The 24,644-nt window shown below is 46.9% G+C and overlaps 1 protein-coding gene across 4 annotated transcripts in view; it reads left to right on the top strand.

The window, feature by feature from the left end:
* The window catches only part of EML1 (EMAP like 1), a 185,314-nt gene that overhangs the window by 144,919 nt on the left and 15,751 nt on the right, over positions 1–24,644 (top strand). For 2 of the 4 annotated variants that reach the window (XM_055304152.1, XM_055304154.1), the window contains exons 5-17: positions 2,425–2,453; positions 3,414–3,470; positions 6,070–6,199; positions 10,278–10,427; positions 11,222–11,291; positions 13,554–13,664; positions 14,483–14,578; positions 16,217–16,351; positions 17,030–17,129; positions 18,992–19,146; positions 20,844–20,969; positions 21,244–21,375; positions 23,970–24,037. In XM_055304152.1, coding sequence (XP_055160127.1) covers positions 2,425–2,453; positions 3,414–3,470; positions 6,070–6,199; positions 10,278–10,427; positions 11,222–11,291; positions 13,554–13,664; positions 14,483–14,578; positions 16,217–16,351; positions 17,030–17,129; positions 18,992–19,146; positions 20,844–20,969; positions 21,244–21,375; positions 23,970–24,037 — 1,359 coding nt within the window. The remainder of the gene's footprint in view (positions 1–2,424; positions 2,454–3,413; positions 3,471–6,069; positions 6,200–10,277; positions 10,428–11,221; positions 11,292–13,553; positions 13,665–14,482; positions 14,579–16,216; positions 16,352–17,029; positions 17,130–18,991; positions 19,147–20,843; positions 20,970–21,243; positions 21,376–23,969; positions 24,038–24,644) is intronic. The other 2 variants (XM_055304153.1, XM_055304155.1) reach the window with 1 other exon arrangement.

The following is a 24,644-nucleotide window of genomic DNA, read 5'->3' as shown; positions in this document are numbered from 1 at the left end:
GGAAATCTTGGGAGCCCCCGGCACAGGGGACTCTTCACACACACACACATGCACACATGCACACACCCCTACGTTTCTGCAGACTTTCAGTGAGATCGTGACAAATCGGGAGCAGGTGAGGCATGCGGAAGGACACCCTCCTGAGGTGCGGGCATGCCAGGCTGCTGTCGTCCAGGGACAGAGCGGGGGCACCAAGAGAAATTCTCTACACAGTGCAGCTTGCATGGGTGCCAGGCGGGAGCTGGCCACCCCCCCGAAGGGACAGGGGAGCTGACAGCCCTGGAGGTGTGGTGCGTGCTGGGCTCTGAGGACCCCACTGGGAGACCTGAGGGAACCACACACACACCCTGGGCTCCCCAGGTGCCAGGTGGCAGCTGTGTCCCGTTGCAGGGATGGAACCCAGCAGTGAGCAGAGCAGAGGTCCCCGCCCTCTCTAGGCAATGACCTGCTGCTGGAGGGACACAGCATGAAAGGATGTGGCTGGTCGGGGCCCTGGAGAGAAATACTGCTGTCGTGGCATGGTATGTGTCGGGGGCAGGTCTGAGGAGGTTGCAGAGTGGAGCAGCAGAGAGGCCTCGCCGGGAACTGGCTCAAAGCACAGACAACGCACAGGGGCCGTGGGACCTGTGTCCAGGAGGAGGGGAAGCTAGGGCAGACGCCTGACACAGGAGCTCTCAGCCCGTGTGAGGGGGCCCCAGGGCCGGGGCAGCCAGACTCCGGGACTGGGGACAGTAAGGGGACATGCGGACGGAAAAATAAAGTTGTCAGGAGCAGTGGCAGTAGGGCCTCAGAGGCCAGTGTAAGACATGTCACCTGCTGTGTTTTCAGAGTAGTTTTCAGTGACCAAAGTCAGAGCCGTGCAACAGATCCAACTACTTAAAACACATTTGAGCCGAGCACAAAGCACTTCTGAAGCATCAGTCCAGATTCCCCGCCCCGGTACTACATAAAGTTACCTGGGAATGAAGGACATTGGTAATATTATATTGTGGGGTTATAGCTAATTCTTTTTTTTTTTTTTTGAAGTTCTTTATTTGAGAGAGAGAGGGCAAGGGTGAAGGGAGAGGCAGAGGGAGAGGGAGCATCTCAAGGAGACTCTGTGCTCAGCATGGAGCCCAACGGGGGCTCGATCCCACAACCCCAAGATCATGACCTGAGCCGAAATCAAGTGTCGGCCGCCCAACCAACTGAGCCTCCCAGGTGCCCCAGATGACCACTAACTCTTACTGGTGGTGTTTCTCAATGTATTTTAAGAAAAGTAACATTAGGACTGCATCTGCCCAGATACTTTTTTTTTTTAAGATTTTATTTATTTATTAATGAGAGACACAGAAAGAGAGGCAGAGGGAGAAGCAGGCTCCCTGCAGGGAGCCCGATGCGGGACTCCAATCCCAGGGCTCCAAGAACACACCCTGGGCTCAAGGCAGGTGCTAAACTGCTGAGCCATCCAGGCATCCCTGCCCAGGTACTTTTTAAAAATTATGAGCACGCACGCAAATCTGTGAGCTTCTAGAGGCTCTCCCGGGAGTGGCTTTCATTTACAGTGTCTGTCTTGTTCCGTATCCTAAAGCAGGAGGTTACCCAGGAGGCAGGAGAGTACGGGGAAGACAGGGCGGACCCTGGAGTCTTGGGGTCAAGTACTGGCTCTGTGTTTGACGGGACACGCTTGTTGCCCAGCCCGAGAGTCCCCCCAACCTTGTCTGGCAGGCAGATGTAACCTCTCCCTACAGGTGCTTGCTGTGCGACGTAGTAGGCATGCTTTCCCTCCCCTGGGTGGGGGGACAGGGGCTCCTCCTGCGAGCTCATCCCAGGGAAGCCTGCCCCTTTGGGATGACCTTAGCCGGTCAGTGGCGTGACCTTGAATGCTTTGGGAGTTTGGTTTCCCAGATGCATCCAGGGGGTGGCCTCAGCCTGGCCAAAATCCTCAGTGGGGTTCCCACAGCACTGATGAGACGGCTGCACCCCAATATTCCTTATTTTTGTCCTCCTTTTCTCCTCACAGCAGCCACCCTGCTAGGAGCTGGGCTCTATGGGTTCTTACCCAGAAGACCCCCTGTCAGGAATTTGCTGATTTTACATAAATTCTTTAAATAATCCATCAGAAGAGCTTGGGGAAGAAGAGCAAACCTTTACACATTGAGACGTGGCCATTCCCTTCTTGATGAAGCACGTTTTTCTTCGCTAGGCCCCTACTTGCTCTCCTGAAAGGCCCAGTTGTGGCGATAAAGCTGGGATTAGTCTCTTGCACCTGCGTTTAGACCTTCTTGTTTACAGTTGTTCCTTTTTTGCAGTTGCGTGGGTTTGTTTTTTCTTATTAACAAGTGTCCCCGGTGCAGCGTCTGTGGGACCAGCCCGTACGCGAAAGGGGGTGAAACCACCTGCCACAAGCCTCCCTTTAAACCTGTCTCTGTTTCGTCTCCACAGCAAACCCAAGGAGCCCGTCTTCAGCGCTGGTAAGTCTGATTTCATCTTTGCGTGGGTGCCCCTCACTCACCCCAGGACTCGAGGGACAAATGCATAGCTATTCCGGGGGTCACCTTTCACATGCGCCGTCCTCGTGGTGGGGCTGACAGGTCGAGTGCCACCAGCCTGTGTCCCCGGGGGGCCGGGGCTCAGATTGCGGAGACCAGCCGCAAAATGGTCATCAAGACCGGACCCTCTACTGTCCCCCTTTAAACACGATTTGAGATGCGCCAATAAGGAGGAAGAGTAAAATGCCACCACATGAGCAGAAGCAGAGCTTCTAGAAGAAAAGACTTCTGTTGCCTTTGTTACTCCTTCCTGACCCGTGGGGCTTCTGGCTCAACATCTGCAGCTCTCCAAAAGGGTAGCTTTCTGGTGCATTAAGTTATAACTTCGTCTAAAAGTAGCTTTTTTCTCTGTTTTCTGCCTTTGGTTTCTTAAACTGCAAACTAATAGTTCATAGGTACCTTTCCATATACCTTTTTTTTTTCTAACACATTTTATAATAAGGTAGATGCTATTTTTAGGATATTAACCTGATTTAAAAGCGCATTTAAAATGCAAAATCACTGACAGGTATGGCATCCGTTAAGTAAATCCATTCAGTTTTAACTTTTTCAGTTTTGTCCCTTCGATTCAGATTTGAAACCTCTCTAAAAGTCAGCGTTCCGTAGGTTTCAGCATGTGCTTTAGTATTCATTTCATTTTCGGGAAGCATGAGGTCATGTGCTGAAAATGTGGTTGCCCTAAGCCTGCAGAGCCAGGTGTTGAGCACACTGGTCGGAACCCCGAACCCCTGCACCTCAGGCAGGTTCTCCTGCCGGGGGCGGGGCGGCCTCTCCGACTGAGAGCTAGCTGCTCCCCGGCGGGAGCTGCTCCCCGGCGAGAGCTGCTCCCCAGCGAGCGGGCAGGCCGGTCCCTCTTGCAGTTCTTGCCATCTCTTTATCTAGCGCTTCTGTCCCTGTCTCCGAAATCACAAGGGAAACGCCGGGTGACACACTGCAAAGGTAGGCGGCATTTCTGAAACCTCATAGCTCTCTGAGCAAAGCTGCTACCCAGGCTGCAGAAACTTTTTTCATACAGGCAAGCACATAATCTCCTCGTATGAAAATGTTTTGGGCACACGAGCCACTCGGACTTAAAGTTAAAAGCATTCCTGCGCATTGACTTGGATGGGTTTTAATAAGTAGCTGCTACATTCAATCTGGCTTCATTATTGGCTGATTGCAGGAACTTTGAAAAATCTGAATAAACCTTAAGAGAGCTATAGGGCAGCCCTGGATGTCCCACTGCTTGACCTGGTGTCCTGCACCGCTACTGGCCTCTCCCTCCGCGCCCTCGGGTTGGCGGCTGCGAGCTGCTGTCCTAACACGCCTGGAAAATACCATTGCTTCCCTTGCTGTGTTTTGATTTTATTTTTAAAATATTTTTAAAGACTTATTTATTTGAGAAAGAGAGAGAGGAAGAGAGAGCACAGGGGGAAGGGCAGAGGGAGAGGGAGAGAGAGAATCTCCGGCAGACACTGCTTAGAGCCCGATGTGGGGCTCGGTCCCACGACCCTGAGGTCACAACCTGAGCCAAAACCATGAGTCAGACGCGTCACCAACTGTGCCACCCAGGCGCCCCTGCATTTTGATTTTAAATGTAGAATGTCTGAATTACCAGTGCAAAACCGTGCCACGGCAAAATTCAGCGCCTTTTTTTGCCTAGGTCAGTGATTTAGAATTGTGCTAAGTAAGCCTCCACTGTGAGGACTTAACCAGCACACGGCTACAGTGTACTCCGTGTTTCACGCACACTGATCATTGCAGCCACGGAGGGCTCCGCCGTGCAGTGGAGATGGCATTATATCCTCTTTGTTACCCATCCACATTCTCTGCCTCCCCTCCTACAAAGAGAATTGATGGAATCGCTTGTCTAGCTCCGTGTTCACTCCTGCCTGCTTTCTTTTCCCTTCTTTCATCTGCGGGGTGCCCCTAGGTCCTGCAGGGGTGGGGTCACACAGTCTGGTGAGCCCAGATTTCGGTGAGGGATTAAGGAAGGGAAGGGGTTTGGGGTGAGAAGAGCAAGGGCAGAGGCCCAGTGGGAGATAGTAGGAGCACATCTGGCCCGGCAGGAGGATGCAGGTGGGGTGCTTGCAGCCACGAGGTTACTTAGAGGGGAGGAGACAGGTGCTAGATGTTTGGATCTAGCAGGTAAGACAGGGGGAAAAGGATTTTGCGTGGAGGAAGGACGTGGTGAGATCCACTTTGGGCCTTGATGGGTTTGGCAGCCGGTGTATGATGCTGAAGGAGGGCAGTAGGAGAGCCTGGGGTGCCGGGACCTGTGACGGGCTGGTCCCTGCGGATCTGGGGAAGACAGAGCCTGGTGGCAGCATCCTCAGGGAGGGTCCATGGAGCACAGCGTCCGGCGCACTGTCTGCAGGATGAGCATGTGTGGGATCTTATTAAAAAATCAGACTTGCTATGCAGAGTGGAGAGTGCATCACACGCATGCATGCAAGGCCAGAAGTGCACGCACACAGTAACATAAAACCGGGATGGCCTCTTAATTTAGGTGATACCGCATGTGGCATTGTTTGAGGATCCTCAGGAACAAGACTTACAAAACTAATTTGTAAATGTGGTGTTTATGGCAGTGTAATGACTCCGTGACTTCTCACCAGTTTCCTCTCTGTGGATGATCTTTCTGTTGAGTTATGTGCTGCTCTGGCTGGTTCCAACTGCCTGATTTAACTGCCGCGAAGGCCTGATCCTTTGATCTGCAGTGAGTTCTAACAGAATTAATTCATCAGGAACTCACAAGACATTTTCTCTGGTCTTATTATACCCTGAAAGCCAGCAGAAGACCCCAACTTATTTCTTTTTAAAACCACACTTGTCCCATGTCAACGTATTACTGGGTTTGACTCTTGCCCCGTAATTTCTTGACACATCAGAAGTTATTTTATTATAAAAAAAAGTTTGTTCTAGAAGGTTCTATTTCACAATGCCTCTAATTGTTCTTTTATTTTCTCTCTAGCTTTTCTTTGAGCATTTTCCTTCTTGTGTGCAACCTAGCATGTACTTTGGCCAATTTTATGTTCTTTGCACTCAAAAAAATGTGTCCACTCTAAAAAGATACATAAAGATACATTTCTACATTGCAATATAACAAACCAATTTAAATATTGAAAGATATCTTATGAAGTTTGATACTGAAATTGTATATACATTGAAGTCAATAAAAAATTTTAGTGGCTTCCTTGTGTTAGTTGTAATTTCTTGAGGTGGCATTTTTCCCCCTCCTGATGATAAAGAAAATGTAAGCACCAAGTCTCTCGTGGAAAAATAATGGAATCTAGTTCCCTCTTGCCTTTTACAATCTCTTCTAGATTTCACGTACTTAAGTAAGCAGCAGCATGTCAAAAGTAAACAGGGTGAAAACTTTTGTTTTAAACTCTTTAATTTTATGTTTCAGTTCTTTGTCCCTAACATGTTAATTAGAAATCACACGAAGGGAAAAATTTTCTCCCTTTTACATTAAAAGGCTAACGAGAAGATAACATTTGTTTTCAGATGTACTGGGCACTGAGGTGTCTTACTAATATCTTTGTTCTTTTTGTAGAAGAAGGATATGTAAAAATGTTTCTTCGTGGACGCCCTGTTACCATGTACATGCCCAAAGATCAAGTGGACTCTTACAATTTGGAAGCAAAAGTAGAACTACCAACCAAGAGACTTAAGCTGGAATGGGTGTATCCTTTATTCACTGGCTGGACCTGTCACGAGGTTTAAGTTGGTTCATGCTCCGAGCTTAAAGTTTAACTGTAGAAATTCATAAAACTTAAGTTCTCTTCAGCTTTTATTTATTTATTTATTTATTTATTTATTTATTTATTTATTGAGAGGGGGAGTGGGGAAGGGGCAGAGGGAGAACCTCTAGCAGATTCTATGCTGAGTATAGAGCCCAATGCAGTGCTGGATCTCACAACCCTGAGATCATGACCTGAGTGGAAATCAAGAGTCAGGCACTTAACCTACACTGAGCCACCAAGGCACTCCAAGTTCTCTTAAGCTTTTTTTCAAAGAACAAAATATTCTATTCTCACTTTAAAAAAAATTAACAAAACAGGCCATGTGTTAGCATGCAGTACAGTGTCTTGGCAGAGGAGGGGCTCCATGAGGGCAGCTGATTGTGGGGGACACTGACTTATTCCTGAATGATTATAGTTTTTGCTCAAATACATCTACATTACTTTCCTGAAAAGAAAATACAAATATATAAAAAAAAAAAGAAAATACAAATATGCTGGATAGTTTTTGGGTTTGTTTTTGTTTAATTTTTTTTTAAAGATTTTATTTATTTATTCATGAGAGACACAGAGAGAGAGGCAGAGTCACAGGCAGAGGGAGAAGCAGGCTCCCTGCAGGGAGCCCAGTGTGGGACTGGATCCCAGGACCCCAGGATCACGCCCTGGGCTGAAGGGAGGTGCTCAACCACTGAGCCACCCGGGCATCCCAACTGAGCCACAAAAACAGGCGTCCCTGTTTTGTTTTTTTATTATTTATTTATTTTTTTTTTCCTGTTTTGTTTTTTTAGAGAGTTGTGGGAAAATGCATGACTCTCTGGCCTGAATTTTAATCTTTCCAACAGAATAAATGTAGTTAAAAACTAATGGAAAAGCAAGCCTATCGAAAACAATCACGAATGGACAGAGTTAAGGATTCTCATGAAATGGAAAGAACTGATTATTTTTACCAGTAGCTGTCATATGCTTAGTCAGCTCTGCAGGGTAGATGGAACAGCCAGGAGCTCTACCTGTTTACCTAGAAACCGTGGAAATGCAACTTACACCAAACTTACAAACTTAGGAAAATGAATATATCAAAAACTGAACTACACTGTGCTGGCTGGAGGTTCTTACCCCCAGACAGAGTGATAGACACCCTGGAAGGAAGGACAGGCACCCCCCCTCAAACCAAGTGGGGGCTCAGCTAGCCTTGGGAGACTAATTGAAGGAGTAACATCAGGAATACCCCAGTACTAAATGAAGGGAGTATAGTGAAGGCATAAAAAAAATCAACACGTGCCATAGATAGAATGCTACTTTTAAAATAATTTTTTTCTAGATAGAATGCTACTTTAAGAAAAAACTCCCTCTTGCCCCAAATCAAAGCCACAGAAATCCTAGTCAGCCCAATGACTAATGATCCTAAGATAAAGCTCCTGGAGCCTTTATACTATGAGATTTGGAAAAGTGAATGAGCTTCAAGGACAAAAACTTGAAATAAACAAGTAGAGCCTATGAAAAAGGGTGTATGAAGTGTTGGGGTTTTTTAATTTTTTACTCCTATTTTTCCTGATTTAATTTTACTTTATTTTATTCTGTTTATTTTACTTTAGAGGAAGCCTGCAGAGGCCGCCTTCCAGTCCATACAGATTTTAAGACAAAGAGCAAGATTCCTTTCTTCACTCTCAAACAATTTTTTTTTTAAAGATTTTATTTATTTGTTCATGAGAGAGGCAGAGACATGGGCAGAGGGAGTAGCAGGCTCCCTCCAGGGAGCCCAATGCAAGACTCATCCCCAGACCCTAGGATCACACCGTGAGCCAAAGGCAGACGCTCAACTGCTGAGCCACCCAGGTGTCCCACCCTCAAACAAATTTTTTTTAAGTAACAGTTTGCTGCCAAGCCCCGAAAATAAGTTCGAAGAAGCTGTTTTAAATCAATGCTGTTGTCATTTCAGTTGGAATAATTACTATTTGAAATGATGGCATCATACTCTTTGGGAATTTTGTAGTATTATCATCTGCGCCTGAATTTCTCTCACAAAATGTATTTTTTATATTTTCAGACTCAGGTATCATAAGCATTTACATGCATCTATTTTGGCACATGTAATTGAAGTGATTCAGTTCTTCTTTAAGTCACTAAGAGTTTAAATTTTAGGTTAAATCATAGCTGGAAATCATTATTCAAAACACATTTTTTTCCAGCCTACTCTCTATTCGTATTTTTGAAGATGTAAAACAGTGGAGCTTACTTCAGATAAATGGGACTTTTGTTAGATTAGTTTTTCACATCCAAGTTCCAGTGATGTTTTGCTTCCAAAATAGTTTGCAGAGTTTGAAAGTATATATGCCAAAGTCTTAACAGAGGTCATTATCTCCAAGGAGCTGGGGATGGTTGTGGCAAGGAGGATCGAAGTTTTTTATCCTTTACATATGTATGTGGGAGTCTTGTTTGCACCTGTTACAAGTACTTTTATAATGTAAGAGAAAAGATCTAAATAAAAGTTTTAGCCCCTAGATTACAATAAAAAGGAAGATTCACTCAATAACTAAGGCCAATACAAGTCAGTTACCAGTATCTTAAAATTTATTTTTAAAAATACTTTAAAATATAAGGAATGTCAAAGTTCAGGGGCTTTTTTGTTTTGGTTTGGTTTTTTGTTTTTCAGTTTTCGGGTTGTTTTTTTTTTTTTTTTTTTGAATAGTTCTTTTGACCTCACACTGCTTAGTAGTTGAGATAATTCAGTCACTTAACATTTTCAGAACTATTTTGTTTTCCAAAAGAGCTACAAATGCCACAGCCCGTCATAGGGAGTCGAATAATTTCCCAGCAATGATTCTAGAACCAGAGCCAGTCCTCTTGTGAAGCCACAGAGTAGTGGTGAGACATCAGCCCCCCAAGTGGATGGATGACAGCGGGATGGGATAGGCGGTGGAGAGATGGCAGCCAGCTGGCCCTGCTTCTCTCCTGCTCCCAGAGTCAACCCTCTTCCGTGAAAGACCCAACACTCCAGCAGGAAGAAGAGTACACTGCAGACCTTGTGATAATGAAGTAGATCTGAGCGGGTGGTATGATACCTAGAGCTACACAAGGAAGGCAACAGAAAGGAAAGAGAAAAATTCTGGAGCAAAATATTCCAACATTCTTGTGAAGTGTCAAAATACAGTGTCCAGGTGATTTTAATTTTAGTGTCAAGCTGGTTAGATAGCAGGCCTTTCAGAAAACCAGCTTGGCAAAATTTAGTTTTTTAGAAGATTTTATTTTTAAGTTCACCTCTACACCCAATGTGAGGCTTGAACTTTCAACCCCAACACAGAGTCGCACACTCCACCAACTGAGTCAGCCAGGTTGCCCCTTTGACAAAAAATATAAAGGCAGACTAGTTGTGAAAAAGACAGGCATCCACGTAAAATCCAAACAATTCATAAAGAAATATGGCCCTGACTGTTGCTCCCAAGGTCTATGATTGATTGGCTAAATTCAAAGTAGTTCTCTTCCTGGTGACTTCACAAATGTCCGATCCAGTTACCATTGGTAACTAAAATAAGTCACTTTTTAAAAAAAGATTTTATTTATTCATGAGAGACAGAGAGAGAGAGAGAGAGAGGCAGAGACACAGGCAGAGGGAGAAGCAGGCTCCCTGCAGGGAGCCCAATGCGGGACTTGATCCCAGGACCCCGGGATCACGCCCTGGGCCAAAGGCAGACGCTCGACCACGGAGCCACCCAGGTGCCCCAATAAGTCACATTTTTGATCAAGCTGAAAAATTCAGCTTTCAGAATATAATACATAACTTCTACGAACAAAGCCCTGTCTTATAAGAATATGTCTTCACCTCAACTCAATGACCGTTCCCAACTCTGTTGCCTGCCTGTTGAGGGTCGCGTGTATTTGGCTCGGAGTATTTATGATTTCATTTATTTAAATGAGAGAAATTGATGATAATAGTCTTGTGGAATTGTATTGTCTGTTCCCGCTGAACAAAGCCAGTGTTCTGTCCGCTCTTAAGGAAATAAAGTTTATCTTGACACACACCAAGCTATGGGTACCGGGGTCGTGATTGCCGGAACAATCTGTACCTGCTTCCGACGGGGGAGACGGTGTACTTCATCGCTTCCGTGGTGGTGCTGTACAACGTGGAGGAGCAGCTGCAGAGGCACTACACCGGCCACAATGACGACGTGAAGTGGTGAGTCCTCCCCCTCGTGGAAGTACGTCTGCGAAAGGATGTCAGGGTTGAGCTACAACTAAAGAAAAGGGCTCTGAGAGAACAGGATCTTTCAGAAAAGCTCTCCTTACGTTCTGGGTTGTCCGTAGCTGGTGGCCTGCCAGCTGCTGGCTCTCTAAGACTAGGCTAGTTTAGTTTTCTACCCTTCAAACACATCATCTTAACCTACTGTATCACCCAGATGAATAGTTCCCATAGACCCCTGTCTGGAGGTCTTCGAAGCATGCTAATAGCTTCTGATCTGGGTCCTTATTTTAAAAAATAAAACAAAATTAAAATGTTCATGCTTCTGACTGGGTTTGGTTTAATTCACTCCTTTTTCATTCATTCATAACTCACGCATAGTTTTTGATGGGGGCTTTATGTATCTTGGAAGGACGGGAGGTGGAACGGGTGTCTTTCCCTATATCTACTTGTCCTAGATCCCTGGTCAATTCTAAAAATCCTGTTGGAAAAAGATATTTTTGCCATTTAACATATTTAATAAAGGCTGCTGTAGTAGGCATGGTATGCTCCAAGCAAAGGATGCTTTCTCCTTGAGTCGGGAAGTTCTCCAGAAAGGATGGAATGAAATAGGCGCTAATGGCCCAGGTTTGTTGGGGTGCTCGGGAGAATTCATCGTGAGTCTCAGTCCGTGAGAAGTCAAGTACCGTATAGTTCTTTTATATTAAATTTTTGACTAGATTCTATTTGGCCAAGAGGGAAGTAAAGCTTATCTTTAAAGAGTGGCTGTTTTATAAATATCCTCTTTTTAGCCTAGCGGTCCACCCTGACAGGATCACAATAGCAACGGGACAAGTCGCAGGCACATCTAAGGATGGAAAAGTGAGTTGCTTTATCTCTTCCTATTTTCATAACAAACTATTAACTCGATGTAGTCTTCTGGAAACATTTTGCTGATGAATAAGCCTGCCTAGGTAAAATTAAAGTATCCGAATGCTTCTTAATCCCCCATTCGATTTTTTTAGTGCAAAAAAAAATTTTTTTAAGAACTTTTTATTGCATATTCTTCCAGTGACCTTAAAAACGCCTTGAACTTGCCTTACTTTCAGCCAGTTTTTAAATAGCTTTGTTCTTGCCTGAGAATTCAGCAGTCCCTAAGATCCTTACTCACACACGATTAAGATTAAAATATTAGGTATACATTTCATAAGTAGAAGTCCTAAGGAATAAGCATTTGCACAGGGGGCATTTTGGCTCTTCAGTGAACCTCAGACCCTCTGCCTGAGTGCCCTGTATTCCTGACATCACCCCAGAGCCCCCAAAGGCTGCTCAGAGACCTTGGACTCAAGTTTTATAAGCACCTTCAGCAAGACTTTCACTTGAATTTTAAGGAATCAGAGAGGGAACCGTGGACTCTTAAGAGAGAGCAACACAAAACTGGCTTCCAGGTACTTCTTGACACCAGACCATGGTCTTACCCAAAACTCCTTATAGCTTTTTATAATATCTACCTTGTATAGCTTATTCTTGCCCAATACAGGAAGCAAACCTAATTACACAGAGCACCTCTATTTTTACCAGTATCTTTTCTTCCTGGAAAACACAAATGCTGCCATTTTCCAGAAAATATTTTAATAACATCAAATTTTAAATATTAACTTTATGGGCAGCCCAGGTCGCTCAGCTGTTTAGCACTGCCTTGGGCCCAGGGTGTGATCCTGGGGACCTGGGATCGAGTCCCGCGTCAGGCTCCCTGCATGGAGCCTGCTTCTCCCTCTGCCTGTGTCTCTGCCTCTCTCTCTCTCTCTCTCTCTCTCCACCTCTCTCTCTCTCTGTCTCTCATGAATAGATAAATAAAATCTTAATAAATAAATAAGTAAATATTTATGCCCTTTCATGTTAAAATTCTACACTTAAAAAGAAGTAACAGGAACGGTGGAAATCAGTTTATGATTATGTAAATAACACATAAACAGGATAGGGTCTTCATCTTTTTTTAATGTGAAGTGGCTTTTTAAAGTTTTTGAAGCAAACCGTTTGTTCCTCCCTCTAGTGGATTAAAAATGTATTTCAGTTTCTAGCATTGAAATTGAATCAGAACTTCTTCGGAGCCAGGGAAGATAACGATAGCTCTCTGAGCCGGTCCTTCACTTCAGGTGCAGAGAGACACAGAGAGGCCATCTGACTGTCTGCAGACACACAGCTACTCAGAGCAAGTCCAGCCCGGAGCCTGGCCCTCCTCAGCCCACTCTGTGCACCGGGTATAATGCTAGTCCTTTTCCCGATCCACCTGCTGATCGTGCTAGGACGCTTTAGTCTATTGAGGGAGAGAAAAATTAGGATCATTCACCTTGGAACACAATTGGGAGGTTTTGAATTGATGGTAACAACTCTAAATTTCCCCTGTGCATACCTGATTGTCTGCTTCCGTGAGGCCCATTCTTATGTTAAACTCTCGATACTATTTGGTGGTGACCGGCTTGCTGAATTTAGATGTATTTACCCCTTATGGACAAACAGACTACAAGAATAGCCCTTTTATGAGATCCCAGTTTCCATGTCATTTTTCATTTTTCATTTTATTTTTATTTTTTTTTTGATTTTATTTATTTATTCATGAGACACAGAGAGAGAGGCAGAGACACAGGCAGAGGGAGAAGCAGGCTCCATGTGGGGAGCCTGATGCAGGACTCCATCCTGGGTCTCCAGGATCAGGCCCTGGGCTGAAGGCAGTGCTAAACCACTGAGCAAATAAGTAAATAAATAAATAATTAAAAATAAAATAAAAAAATAAAATAAAATAAACCACTGAGCCACCCGGGCTGCCCTCATTTTTCATTTTAAAATTCAGACACATCTCGATGCACAGAGGGAGCACGCCAGTCCCTATGGTACAATTATGAAGAATTGGCTATTCAAAATGTAAAGCCTGGTGGACCTCCCCTAGAGGGTCCCCTCCCCACAGGGGCCACCATCTCCTGAAGCTGTTGTGAATGTTGCGTTGATGCCAAAAGGCAGAATCATCAAATGCAGGAAAAGACCTCTCATTTTGACAAAACCGAAGTAGCCTTGTAGCTTCAAGGGAAAGATGAATTTGTCTGCCCAGCATGGTCGGTGACTCTCTCTGCATTTCCTTCTAAACAGCAACTGCCTCCACATGTGCGCATCTGGGACTCCGTGACACTGAACACACTGCACGTCATCGGAGTTGGGTTTTTTGACCGAGCTGTCACCTGTATCGCGTTCTCAAAATCTGTAAGTCTGAGCCCCGTGGGTACCGGGGCCCTTGTCCGTAGAGAGGAGAGAGGCAGCTCAAGGTTGAAAAGGGAAGAAGTGGATGTGCTTGCTGGCTGCCTGGGACACCGTCCTGCTGCCCAGGTCCCCTCATTCTGAGGTCGTACGTGTCCCCTTGGGGTCACACACATGAGGGAAAGAGGCCCTGCAGCACCATCTTCCTGTTCCTGGAGGCACTGTTGTCTGCTCTGGCGTTGAATTTCACCTGTCCCTCGGTAGGCAGCTCCAGTGTGTCTCTGCCATCCCCACAAGGGCTGCCTGCCCGGTAGCAGGGGTCGGAGGGGCCTCATGGTCTCCAGATCTTTCTCAGGATGTGCCCATTCAACAGATCCGCCCTATAAACCACTATTTCAGAAACTTACATTCACACACGCATGCACATGTTCACATCAAACACTACATGCCTCGGCCCCGGGGCCTTTGCTCCTACACCGCCTCCCAGTCCCCCAGCCCCTATTAGTCACAGATGTGTGCTGTGTGTGCTGCAGGCACTGGCTTCTCCAGAAGGGGGCTCTGCAGCCCCTTCGGAGGCTGGTCTTAATAGACCGGGTGAGGCAGGGCCACCCCTGACCCCTCTCTTCTGCTCCTGTCCCTCCACTGCCCCACATTCACCTGCTCCCGCTGCATGGCCAGGAAAGCAGGTGTCATAAGCAATGCGTACATATTCTTTAGCCAAAATGGACTCTTTATTAAAAGTGAAATTAATGTTCATTGTAAATCACTTATAACCCATTTTATTCTCAGGTGTAGTCTTCCTGTGAATACCTTTTCTTTTCCAGAATGGAGGAAGCAATCTCTGTGCCGTAGATGACTCCAATGACCACGTGCTGTCCGTGTGGGACTGGCAGAAAGAGGAGCGGCTGGCCGACGTGAAGGTCTCTCTCCAGGCCCATTGCTGGGCTCAGTTAGAATGTCCCCCCTCGGAGCGTTCTCCTTCTGTTGGCTCCCAGGCCTGTTTCCCACTTGTCGGGAGGCTGTAGGCTCCCCATTCCCAATGCAGCCCTCGGGCATGACACCAGCACCTCTGAATCCCGAGCCCACCCATCTCCCCCCCCCCCCCCCCCAGCGTGTGGTTCCAAGTCCTGGCAGGGTTTCTTTCTCCCTTCGTGATACGTGTAAGGTTCTTGCTTCCTCATTTTACAGCCCCAACCCTCCTCATCCAATCCATTGGTCACTGTTCATTGCTGCTTTGTTTCATTCAGCACATGTGTCCTCACGTTGTCGAGGGGGGCACTGCAGGCGTGGTGGTGGAACATGAGATGTGCCCGTTGCGCCGCCAGGGAGGGGCTCGGGGGTGCGGGGACAGGTCAGGAACAGCAGAGGGTGCAGGGAGAGGTCAGCACAGGCAGCATGGGGCTTGTCCAAAGCTGACTGGCCTCGGCAAAGGTGAGCGAGTGCCCCTGCCAGGTCCCAGCACCTCCCAGTGGGACTCTTCCCGTAGGGGAGTGCCTGGACTTCTCTTAATGCCTCCAGTCCATCTTGTGCGATAGGTCGCCAAACTTTCCTTAAGCTTTCTTGTATTTTCCTGCTGTTAAAATCATGAATGGATCCCAGGTTTTACAGAATTGACTTCAGATTTCTCTTCCTGTCATCCATTAACCTTAGACCACCTTACTTCCCGAACATTAGGGTCACCATGGCACTGCCTTGGCTTTCTCCCTTGAGTGTCTGGGAAGCAGGGTCTGTATTCTAATCCGGCACGTTGCCTAACACCTGTTTACATGCTAGAGCCCTGCCTTCTAATATTCTGGTCGAGTATTTAAGTTCTTGCTCTGTCGCTGAGTTGGAAGTAATTAGAGGCAAATTAATACCCAGGTTTCAGGACCTATAACTGAATTTCAAGCAGAAGGAACAATAAGGGTCAGAATCATCTGACTCAAGTGCAGGTGCTGGAAATCAAGAGAACAAGGTCGGAGGTGGCGCAGGGACACCGAGAGAGCCAGATCCCTAACCCTGGACCCCCGGCCTGGTAACCAAACCACTGGCAGAGTCCTAGGAATCCAATCAGGAGGGAATCCCAGAGCAAACAGGACTGCCAGAGTCAGCCAGGAGTGAGGGAACTGTATAAAATCCGGATTCCTGGGCCCTTCCCGAAGATTGCAGTCCCCAGAGGGGATGAGGCCTGACATCCACAGTGTAACACACATCAGGTGATTCTGTTCAGCCACGGCTTGGAGCCCGTGACGGGAAGATGAAAGCAAATTCTTGTGGTTCTTAAGTTTCCTGCCCCTAACCCACCCCTTCGGCAAAAGCATTCTGTGGGGTCTTCCTGGGGACCCCGCAGCGAGAGAGGAGCCATAGTCCCTGTCCTCAGGGCCACGCTCCAGCGGGAGAGACAGACAAGGAGGGGTTATGGCACGTGGCAAACATAAGTTGAGTGTTTATGGAAGGTGAGTTCAGTGGGGAGAAAAATCACGAGGCTTGGGAATTATTTGTCTGTGGTTCAGAGGTTATTTATTTTCTCAAGGGTCTCAAGAGACTTGAGACATCTGATTCTCCTGTTTTGCTCAAAGTGTTCCAACGAAGCCGTTTTTGCTGCGGATTTCCACCCCACGGACACCAATATAATAGTTACCTGTGGAAAATCACATCTCTACTTTTGGACATTAGAAGGAAATTCCCTTATTAAGAAGCAAGGATTATTCGAGGTAACGTTAAATCACATCTGTTTTACTCTTCACTGAGCGGTGTGCGTGGTCAGCCAGCTGCTACGGGAGTGGAGAGGGTACCGTAGTCTTGGAATTTGTTTTAATTGGTAAATATGGAAGCGTATCTGGGGTGTGTAGTGTTGAAGAGTATTCCTGGGGGCCCCTAACAGAACTAGGAAGCCCCTTGAATCTAGCCTTGGCGATGCTGGGAAGGAAAGATGGGCCAACCCAGGAAGAAACACAGGGACTGTCGCCTCCGGGGCCCGGGCACCCCCTCCTATCTCTTTGTCCTTGCAAAGAACAACCAAGAAGGCCCTCAGGCCTAGTGAGTACCAGGGACAGCACCCCCTTCCCTGTGCGTCCCTAAGCTACTACCCCACCAGGCCCACTTAGAGGATCGCTTTATTTTGCTGCCAACACAGCCCGCCCCCCAGCCCCTCCAACACCCTCCTCTGCTCCAACCGTCTGCAACTTTATCATGCCCAGAAACCTCTCTGTTTTAGAGCAGGTAATCTCACAGCATAAGTTGTATCACGGTAGATAGAAATGAAAGGCATCCCGCGTGGTAGCGGAAGCTGATCACTGTCCAGCTTGGGAGCGCTGTCACTCTACGAAGTATTAATACAAAGAAGAGGCCGTCTTGACTAAACACACATTTATATTTACAACATTCTGCAGAAGCAAGAAAAGCCAAAGTTTGTCCTCTGCGTGACTTTTTCTGAAAACGGTGACACCATCACTGGAGATTCAAGCGGCAACATCTTGGTGTGGGGAAAAGGTAACAGGACTGTGTCCCGAGCAAAAGATGGGGGGGGGGAGCAAAGTGGGGGGGCGGAAGCGAATGTTATATGAGGTCAAAGGTGACTTCTCTAAGAATTGTCTGTTAGTATGATTGATAGGATTACAACTAAATCCCAAGTTTTATGGGTATATACATACACGGTGCCTATGTAACTTGAAATCTTAAAACTAGAACAGAACAAAACAGGAATAGCCCCTTTCTACCATTGTAAAAAGCTCCATAAGCCTAAAATATTTTGACAGAATAGCTTTATTAGGAGATCTATTAAGAAAGTATAATGATGAAGTTGTCAATGACTATATAGCTATGAAATATTTAAATAACTTTTCTGGGGATCCCTGGGTGGCACAGCGGTTTGGCGCCTGCCTTTGGCCCAGGGCGCGATCCTGGAGACCCGGGATCGAATCCCACGTCGGGCTCCCGGTGCATGGAGCCTGCTTCTCCCTCTGCCTATGTCTCTGCCTCTCTCTTTCTCTGTGTGTGACTATCATAAATAAATAAAAATTAAAAAAAAATAACTTTTCTGGTTCGTATGGCCTTTGACAAACAGTTATTAAGAACTAATTATGGGGACACCTGGGGAGCTCAGATGGTTAAGCATCTGCCTTCAGCTCAGGTCATGGTCCCAGGGTCCTGGGATTGAGTCCCATGTTGGGCTCCCTGGTTGGCAGGGAATCTGCTTCTCCCTCTGCCTCTGCCTCTCCCCTCTATTCGTGCTCCCTCTCTCTCTCTTTCTCTCTCTCAAATGAATAAATAAAATTAAAAAAAAAAGAACTAATTATGTACGAGGGAGCATGCTAGGCACTGCGTGCACCAATGATCCATAGCCCCTGCTGCCAGGGAGCCCGCAGCTTGGTGAAGAGGAGTCATTACTCTGAAAACATTCATTCAGTTATGCTCAATGAGCATTGATGAAAGTGAAAAGCACACCATCCCCGTCCTCAAAGGGCTCAGAGTTTGGGTTGGGGGTGAAGGTGGAAACAGACCCACAGATGTGATTTCAGAGTAACTCGGTGACTTCACTAGCTTCCCAACTACTGTGGAGGCAGGTGCTTCACACATCACTCCATTTCACCCATAGCACGATTCTGCGGGATAAGCAGGAGCCCCGTTACACAAAGGGGAAACTGAGGCACAGGGCGGTGAAGTCACTCGTCGAGAGACACAGGGCACATTAGCATGGGAACCCAGGCCCCTGTTCTTTGCCATGTGGTGTCCCTCTATGATGTCTCCATCCTGTCCTTCCCATGAGCGTGTTCTCCTGAATCCTAAAGTAACCCAGGGCCATGCTGGTCTGGTGCTTTGTGAGCTTCTAGCTTTGTAGATTCATACTGCAGGGATGCCCTAACCAACAAGATCATGTTTTGTTTTGTTTTGTTAATTTTTTAAAAAAGATTTTATTTATTTATTCATGAGAGACACAGAAAGAGAGAGGCAGAGACACAGGCAGAGGGAGAAACAGGCTCTATAGAGGGAGCCTGACGTGGGACTCAATCCTGGGGCCCCGGGATCACGCCCTGGGCCGAAGGCAGGCACCAAACCACTGAGCCACCCAGGGGTCCCACAAGATCACGTTTTAAAACAGAAGTACAATGAGATGGACAGAAGCAAGCTTTTTTTTTTTTAATTTTTATTTATTTATGATAGAGAGAGAGAGAGAGAGAGAGGCAGAAGGAGAAGCAGGCTCCATGCACCGGGAGCCCGACGTGGGATTCGATCCCGGGTCTCCAGGATCGCTCCCTGGGCCAAAGGCAGGCGCCAAACCGCTGCGCCACCCAGGGATCCCAGAAGCAAGCTTTTTGATAACGTACTGAGAGTGGTTTTCTTGGTGTGTTTAGGTACAAATCGGATAAGCTATGCTGTTCAGGGGGCCCACGAGGGTGGCATTTTTGCACTTTGTATGTTAAGGGACGGCACTCTGGTGTCAGGAGGAGGGAAGGACCGTAAGCTCATTTCCTGGAATGGAAACTACCAGAAACTTCGTAAAACTGAGGTAAGACAACAAGCAGCATTATTGAAGTTCAGGGTTTGTCCTTTTTTCAAAATTCATTTTGAACCTAAAACTGGTACACTAACCAGTTTCCTTGTTAGTATGAAATCTTATTAGCTTACAGCTTTTGAAAGTGGTTTAGACACAATGTTATTAAATAGGGTAACATTTTATTAAAATCACGGGAAGCGGATGAAGTGAAACTACCAAAATGGAATTGGGTTGGTAAAACTTTTAGGTCGTAACATATTTCACATTTAGAATATCAACATAACTGCACAGTCTCACTCTTCCAAGGGAATATTTATTGTCCGTGTTTTGATTTTATTCATTAAAATCTTCCTTTTTCCACTGTAATTTCCAGATGTGACTTTGGAGACATGACCCCCTGGAACTAACATCTTATTGAGTATTTGCTTTGTACGTGGCTGAGTGCCAGCACATTCTCTAAAGCTCTATCTCCTTTTAGTATCGATTTTACCTCCTTATTCCGTGGCTGGCAGCCTTGCACACCAGTGAACTTTCTCCCCCAGACCCCGGGGAGTTGTGAGCAGACACACACATGGCAGGCATCAATCAGAAGGCTGATGGTCCTCATCCCTAGCGTAGGATGGACAGGCTCTAGAACGTCCCCAACTTCTAAGTGAGATGAGTACGACACACGTCCATCCTGCAACGTGTTGTATCAGAGCCGCACGGCACGGTGCTTTGGCAGTCTGAGATATGGTTTTGTTTGCTATTGCTCTCAATAAAGGAGGCCCTCCGGTGAGCTTTCAAAACCACATCCCCTTTCATGGAGATTTTAATTGTGATACCATTCTTTATCCTAAGATTTGACCGGCATTTGATTGAACGTGTACCCCCGTGTTAAACCATAACTGCCACAAAAGCTCCAAAGCCTCATGCAGCTTCATAGAAGATACTCATCACTTTGTAAAGCATCCCTACTTCTTCCTGAGCATGAGTTATCTTTACCTATTCTCAAATCTGTGCCAACAAACCGCACAGGAGGTGGAAAGTTGGTAAGAGAGCAGGCCGCTTCTTTCCTTTCTAGAACCAGAGCGCTCAGCGTTGCCCTGCGGGGGTCTAGCTGCAGTTCGTTCCTTTTATGAAGCGCGAGGACCCCTGTTTATTTTAATCACAGCGAATTGTTCTTGGCTGGTGTATTTTGCAATTCTTTTTCTTAAAATTTAGATAATTCCATATGCTTACGAACCTGAACAGTCGATTCCAAAACTAAGTAGAGCGAAGTTGCCAAAGAATTTACCATTTTAAGTTACAGTAAATTTTACGAGCTCTCATTATGGCATGTTACTCTATTCTGTTTTCCAACTTTTACCAGCTCCTGCTGTCCAAAGCCACAAGAAAAGAATAAACTAACCAGGATTACTTCTTATTTTTTAATCTTACCAAGAAAAAAATGTTTTGCTTTGTATTGTTTTTTTTTTTCTTTTTCTTTTTACTTTACTTACTCTTCTTGATTCTATAAAAGTATATATATATGTGTTTGGAGTTCAAAAGTCAGATGTGGGGCTTTGATCATTCACTCAACAAATCCTGGCCATGGACCTTTGTCTATCCATGCTATGTGTGTGTGTGGCGGTCGGGGGGGGGGGGGAGCTATCATGATATATAAACATGTATTTTGAATGGTGGAGCTAATATTTAAGGACATTTTCGGTGCTTTCTTTTCAATGCAGATTCCAGAACAGTTTGGCCCGATCCGGACAGTGGCCGAGGGGAAGGGCGACGTGATCTTGATAGGCACAACTAGAAACTTTGTTCTGCAGGGTGCTCTGTCAGGGGACTTCACACCCATCACTCAGGTATGCTCCAGCTTACCAGGCCCACCAAGCCTGTTCATTTTTTGCAATATTAGAATATCAGAAAACATCATAAAGAGTAGATTATTTCTTTGTTTTATACCAATGTAACCTTCCTTGGCATCAGTTTCAGTTGCTGTCATGGCCTAGGTTGGGCGGGAAGGGAAACTGAGGAAGGCAGTCTGAAAGGCTGCGTATGCCATGGGCACCCCATCCTGAGGCTCTGAGTGTTGACTGGTGTGTTTCAGAGAGCTCCATCTGTCTTGGTCCTTTGCAGGGTCACACTGATGAGCTCTGGGGACTGGCCATCCATGCCTCAAAACCTCAGTTCTTGACCTGTGGGCATGACAGGCACGCCACTCTCTGGGACGCTGTTGGTCACCGGCCCGTCTGGGACAAAATAATAGAGGTAGACGTGCACGTTACATTGCGTTTTTCTTATAAAAGTTCACCTGGAACGCCTTCATTTATGTTTTTGCATGAAATCGGTAGTGATATAAAATTGTCCCAAAGTAAATGTCACTCAGTTTACCTCCTTCGATCAGCATTGCTTTAAACCTCACCTCAAGTGGTCTCATCCATGCCATTCTGAAGCTTGCTGTTGAATTTTTCAACAGCAAGCTAGCCTTGCGGACTTGGTTTTGGGGGTCTCCTGAGTGCAGAGTCCCATCACAGGCTTCCACGCTCAGAAGTCCTTGTCGTGAGCCTGCACACCACCTACCATGCACCTCTGGAGTGAGAATTGATGCATACATTATAATTTATCTCTACAATTGGAGTTCGATGACAAGGCTTTAGTTTTACAGTCGGCATCGCTGTGATCCTCACAGAAGGAACTCAGATTGTGTATCGGAGCCCTGAGATGTCCTTGCCCCGCCTGCACAGAGCCAGCAGCGGGTGTAGTTACTGAGCACCGGGTGCTGTGCACAGATTATCTGTAGTCCTGGCAGCAGCCGTGGGTACCATGTTACTGAATTGGAAATTGAGGCTTGCCATGGTCACTAACCCAGCAAGTGATGGAGCCACCAGCCTTTACACCAGCTCATCCGGATTCCCAAACCCGCAGTCTTCCGCCACACGGTACTGCACTGAGTCTAAAGTGTAGCCCATGCCCTGGATGACATGTCCCATCCCGTGACAGGGGCAGCCTCTCTGTAGGTCCTGCCCCTCCTCGCAACCCCCACAGAGGTCCCAGAGCTTCCCAGCATGTCGGATCAGCCCCCTTGGAGAAAGTCACCAAGGGTCAAGAGCTGGCCACCACTTGTGTCACTGAAGTGACAGGGCCCGAGCCACTCAGAGGGAAGAGTGCAAGTGGCCCAGGTGGCAGGATGGGCTGAAGGAAGTGGCGTCCCGGGTTGTATCTGCCCCCAACCCCCACCCCCGGGGTGCTTGGAGGAACACATGAGGAGTACCTGAGGCAGGTACAGCAGGGGCAGTGGCATCTGGGAAGGTGGCCTCCCCCCTGCTCCTCGGTGACAGCCCTCTGAAAGCAGCCCCATGGCTCCATCCTCCTCCCCCTTCCCTGACCAGTCACCCCTCAGCCTGACCGAAGGGAAGGAGCCCCAAACCAGGTTCCTAAAAGATCTGTGGCCGAGTCCTCGCTCCTTAACCCACTGGCCATGTGGTTCTGGACAGGAACTTCCCTGTGCCTCAGTGTCTCCCTCTGGGAAATGTTAAGAGCCTAAGTGAATTAGTTACACGATAAAGCTTCAGGTGGAGGTGATTTCTTTCTCTGTCTCAGCAGCAGCCCTGAAAAAAGCCTCTGGAAAAAGCCATCGCTGAGAACGGAATCAGAACCTTAAAGCCACTGGCATCTTATTTTTTTAGTTTATCCAGTGGCGTCTCAATGCCTTTCTCTATTTCCATTCCCATGGGTACTTTGTTCTTGGTCTCCCTGTCGTTTATCTCCTCTCACCTCAGTCCATACTAAGCAGTTGTACCACGTGATCTATCTAAAATGCAGATTCGATCACGTCACACTTTTTTTTTTTAATTTTATGATTTTTAAGTCCTCTCTATGCCCACCGCGGGGCTCGAACTCACAGTCCTGAGATCAAGAGTCGCATGTTCCACGGCCTGAGCCAGACCGGCACTCCAATCATGTCACACTCTTTATAGAGAGAAAACAATCGGTGTCACCGTGTCCTTGTCTCCCAGGGATCACAGCCCTTACCATGGCGGCACAGCCTACATTATTCACGCCGTCCTCATGCCTTCTTTTCCTCCCTGGGACATTCCACATTGTGACGCCTTCTCCACCTGCCATTCCTCAGATGTGCCCCAAATATACTTCTACCTCTTTGATCATACTACTTTCTCCTTAACACCTGGGCTGAGAAAATTCTGATTGAAATGTCCCGTCCACCTTCACCACCCATGATTCCTCCTGTACCGAAAGGCCCGATTCGGAGGATCTTGGCACCAGGAAGCCTCTTCCCAGCCTCCCCGTCCAACTTCATCTAACTCTCCCTCTCCTGCAACCGGACAGCTTGCTTTTCCCTCCATCGCTGATCCCTTTCCACCTTGTGTCAGTTCTAGTAACGAACAAACCCTAGATCCAAACCTGAACTTGCCTGACTCGTCTCGAGATCCTCCTGGGCCTGTGCCCAGGGCTCTCATCCAGTGTCACCACGGGCATTGGTCACAGCAGTCGTATTTCCAGGCAAACCAAGCACACCGTTCGACAAGCTTTCCATCCAGCATTGGGTCAACGGAAGGGGCTTCCAAGGCTTGGAGGAAGAGCATGTACTTGGTGTGTCATTTGATTACTGTCGGCACGAAAAGATAGTGAGACAGAAAGAGAAAAATTCTAAAGGGATAAAAATTTAGTATTACTGACATGTGACTTTTGTCCGAGTAGGGAAACGTTTAGCTCTCTTGGAGAGGAGAGACTTTTGGTTTAAATGGGACCACATAGCCCTTTGGAACAGCTGTGCTTGTGTGTGTTTTCTGCGGTAGTGCTGTGTCTGGCCATCAATTTACACTTCCTTTAAAATATTTTAGGATCCAGCTCAGTCTTCTGGTTTTCATCCTTCAGGGTCTGTGGTTGCAGTTGGAACACTGACCGGGAGGTAAGTCCACTCCAGCACGGCTCGTGCTTCCAGAGCTTTGGTGTCTGTGTTTCCCCGGGGACGGGCAGGTGTAGCGCTTACTGCCCCTCGCCGCTTCTAGCCACTCACCCAGAATTAAGTCAGAACTCTAACGTAACACGTAAGACAGCGGTCCTCCACATTTGGGACCGTGGGAAAATCTAAGGAAAGCTATGGATCCTTCTAGAAAAGCCCCCCCACCCATCCATGCACAGATGTGCGTGTACACACACATGCACACACATGCATGCACTCATGCACCGACAGTTTCGGAGGGATTTGTGGAGCTCCTCAAGCCCTGATCTTGCAGGCTGTGGGAGGAGCCCCAGCCTTGGAATCGAGCAAGAAAACATTTCAAAGTGCCAAGGATTTAAAAAATGCTTTTCTTGCTGCCTTTTTCAAAACTTTAGAAACTGCCCCATCCCGAGCCTCATGTTCAGATGCAGCTAACACTTACTTGCTACCAAGTGCCTCCGCCAGGCCAGGCAGCAAGCCTGCCCTTGATTGCCCGCTCCACCGCCTGGCAGCAGTGTGTCTCTGAGCCAGTCAGACAACCTCTCTGAGTTGTTTCCTTTCTTATAAATTGTGA

Source organism: Nyctereutes procyonoides, unplaced genomic scaffold (assembly GCF_905146905.1).
Source record: "Nyctereutes procyonoides isolate TBG_1078 unplaced genomic scaffold, NYPRO_anot_genome, whole genome shotgun sequence".
Taxonomy (NCBI): Eukaryota; Metazoa; Chordata; class Mammalia; order Carnivora; family Canidae; genus Nyctereutes; species Nyctereutes procyonoides.
Note: the sequence above shows the minus strand (reverse complement) of the source record. Positions and strands in the feature narration are given on the sequence as shown.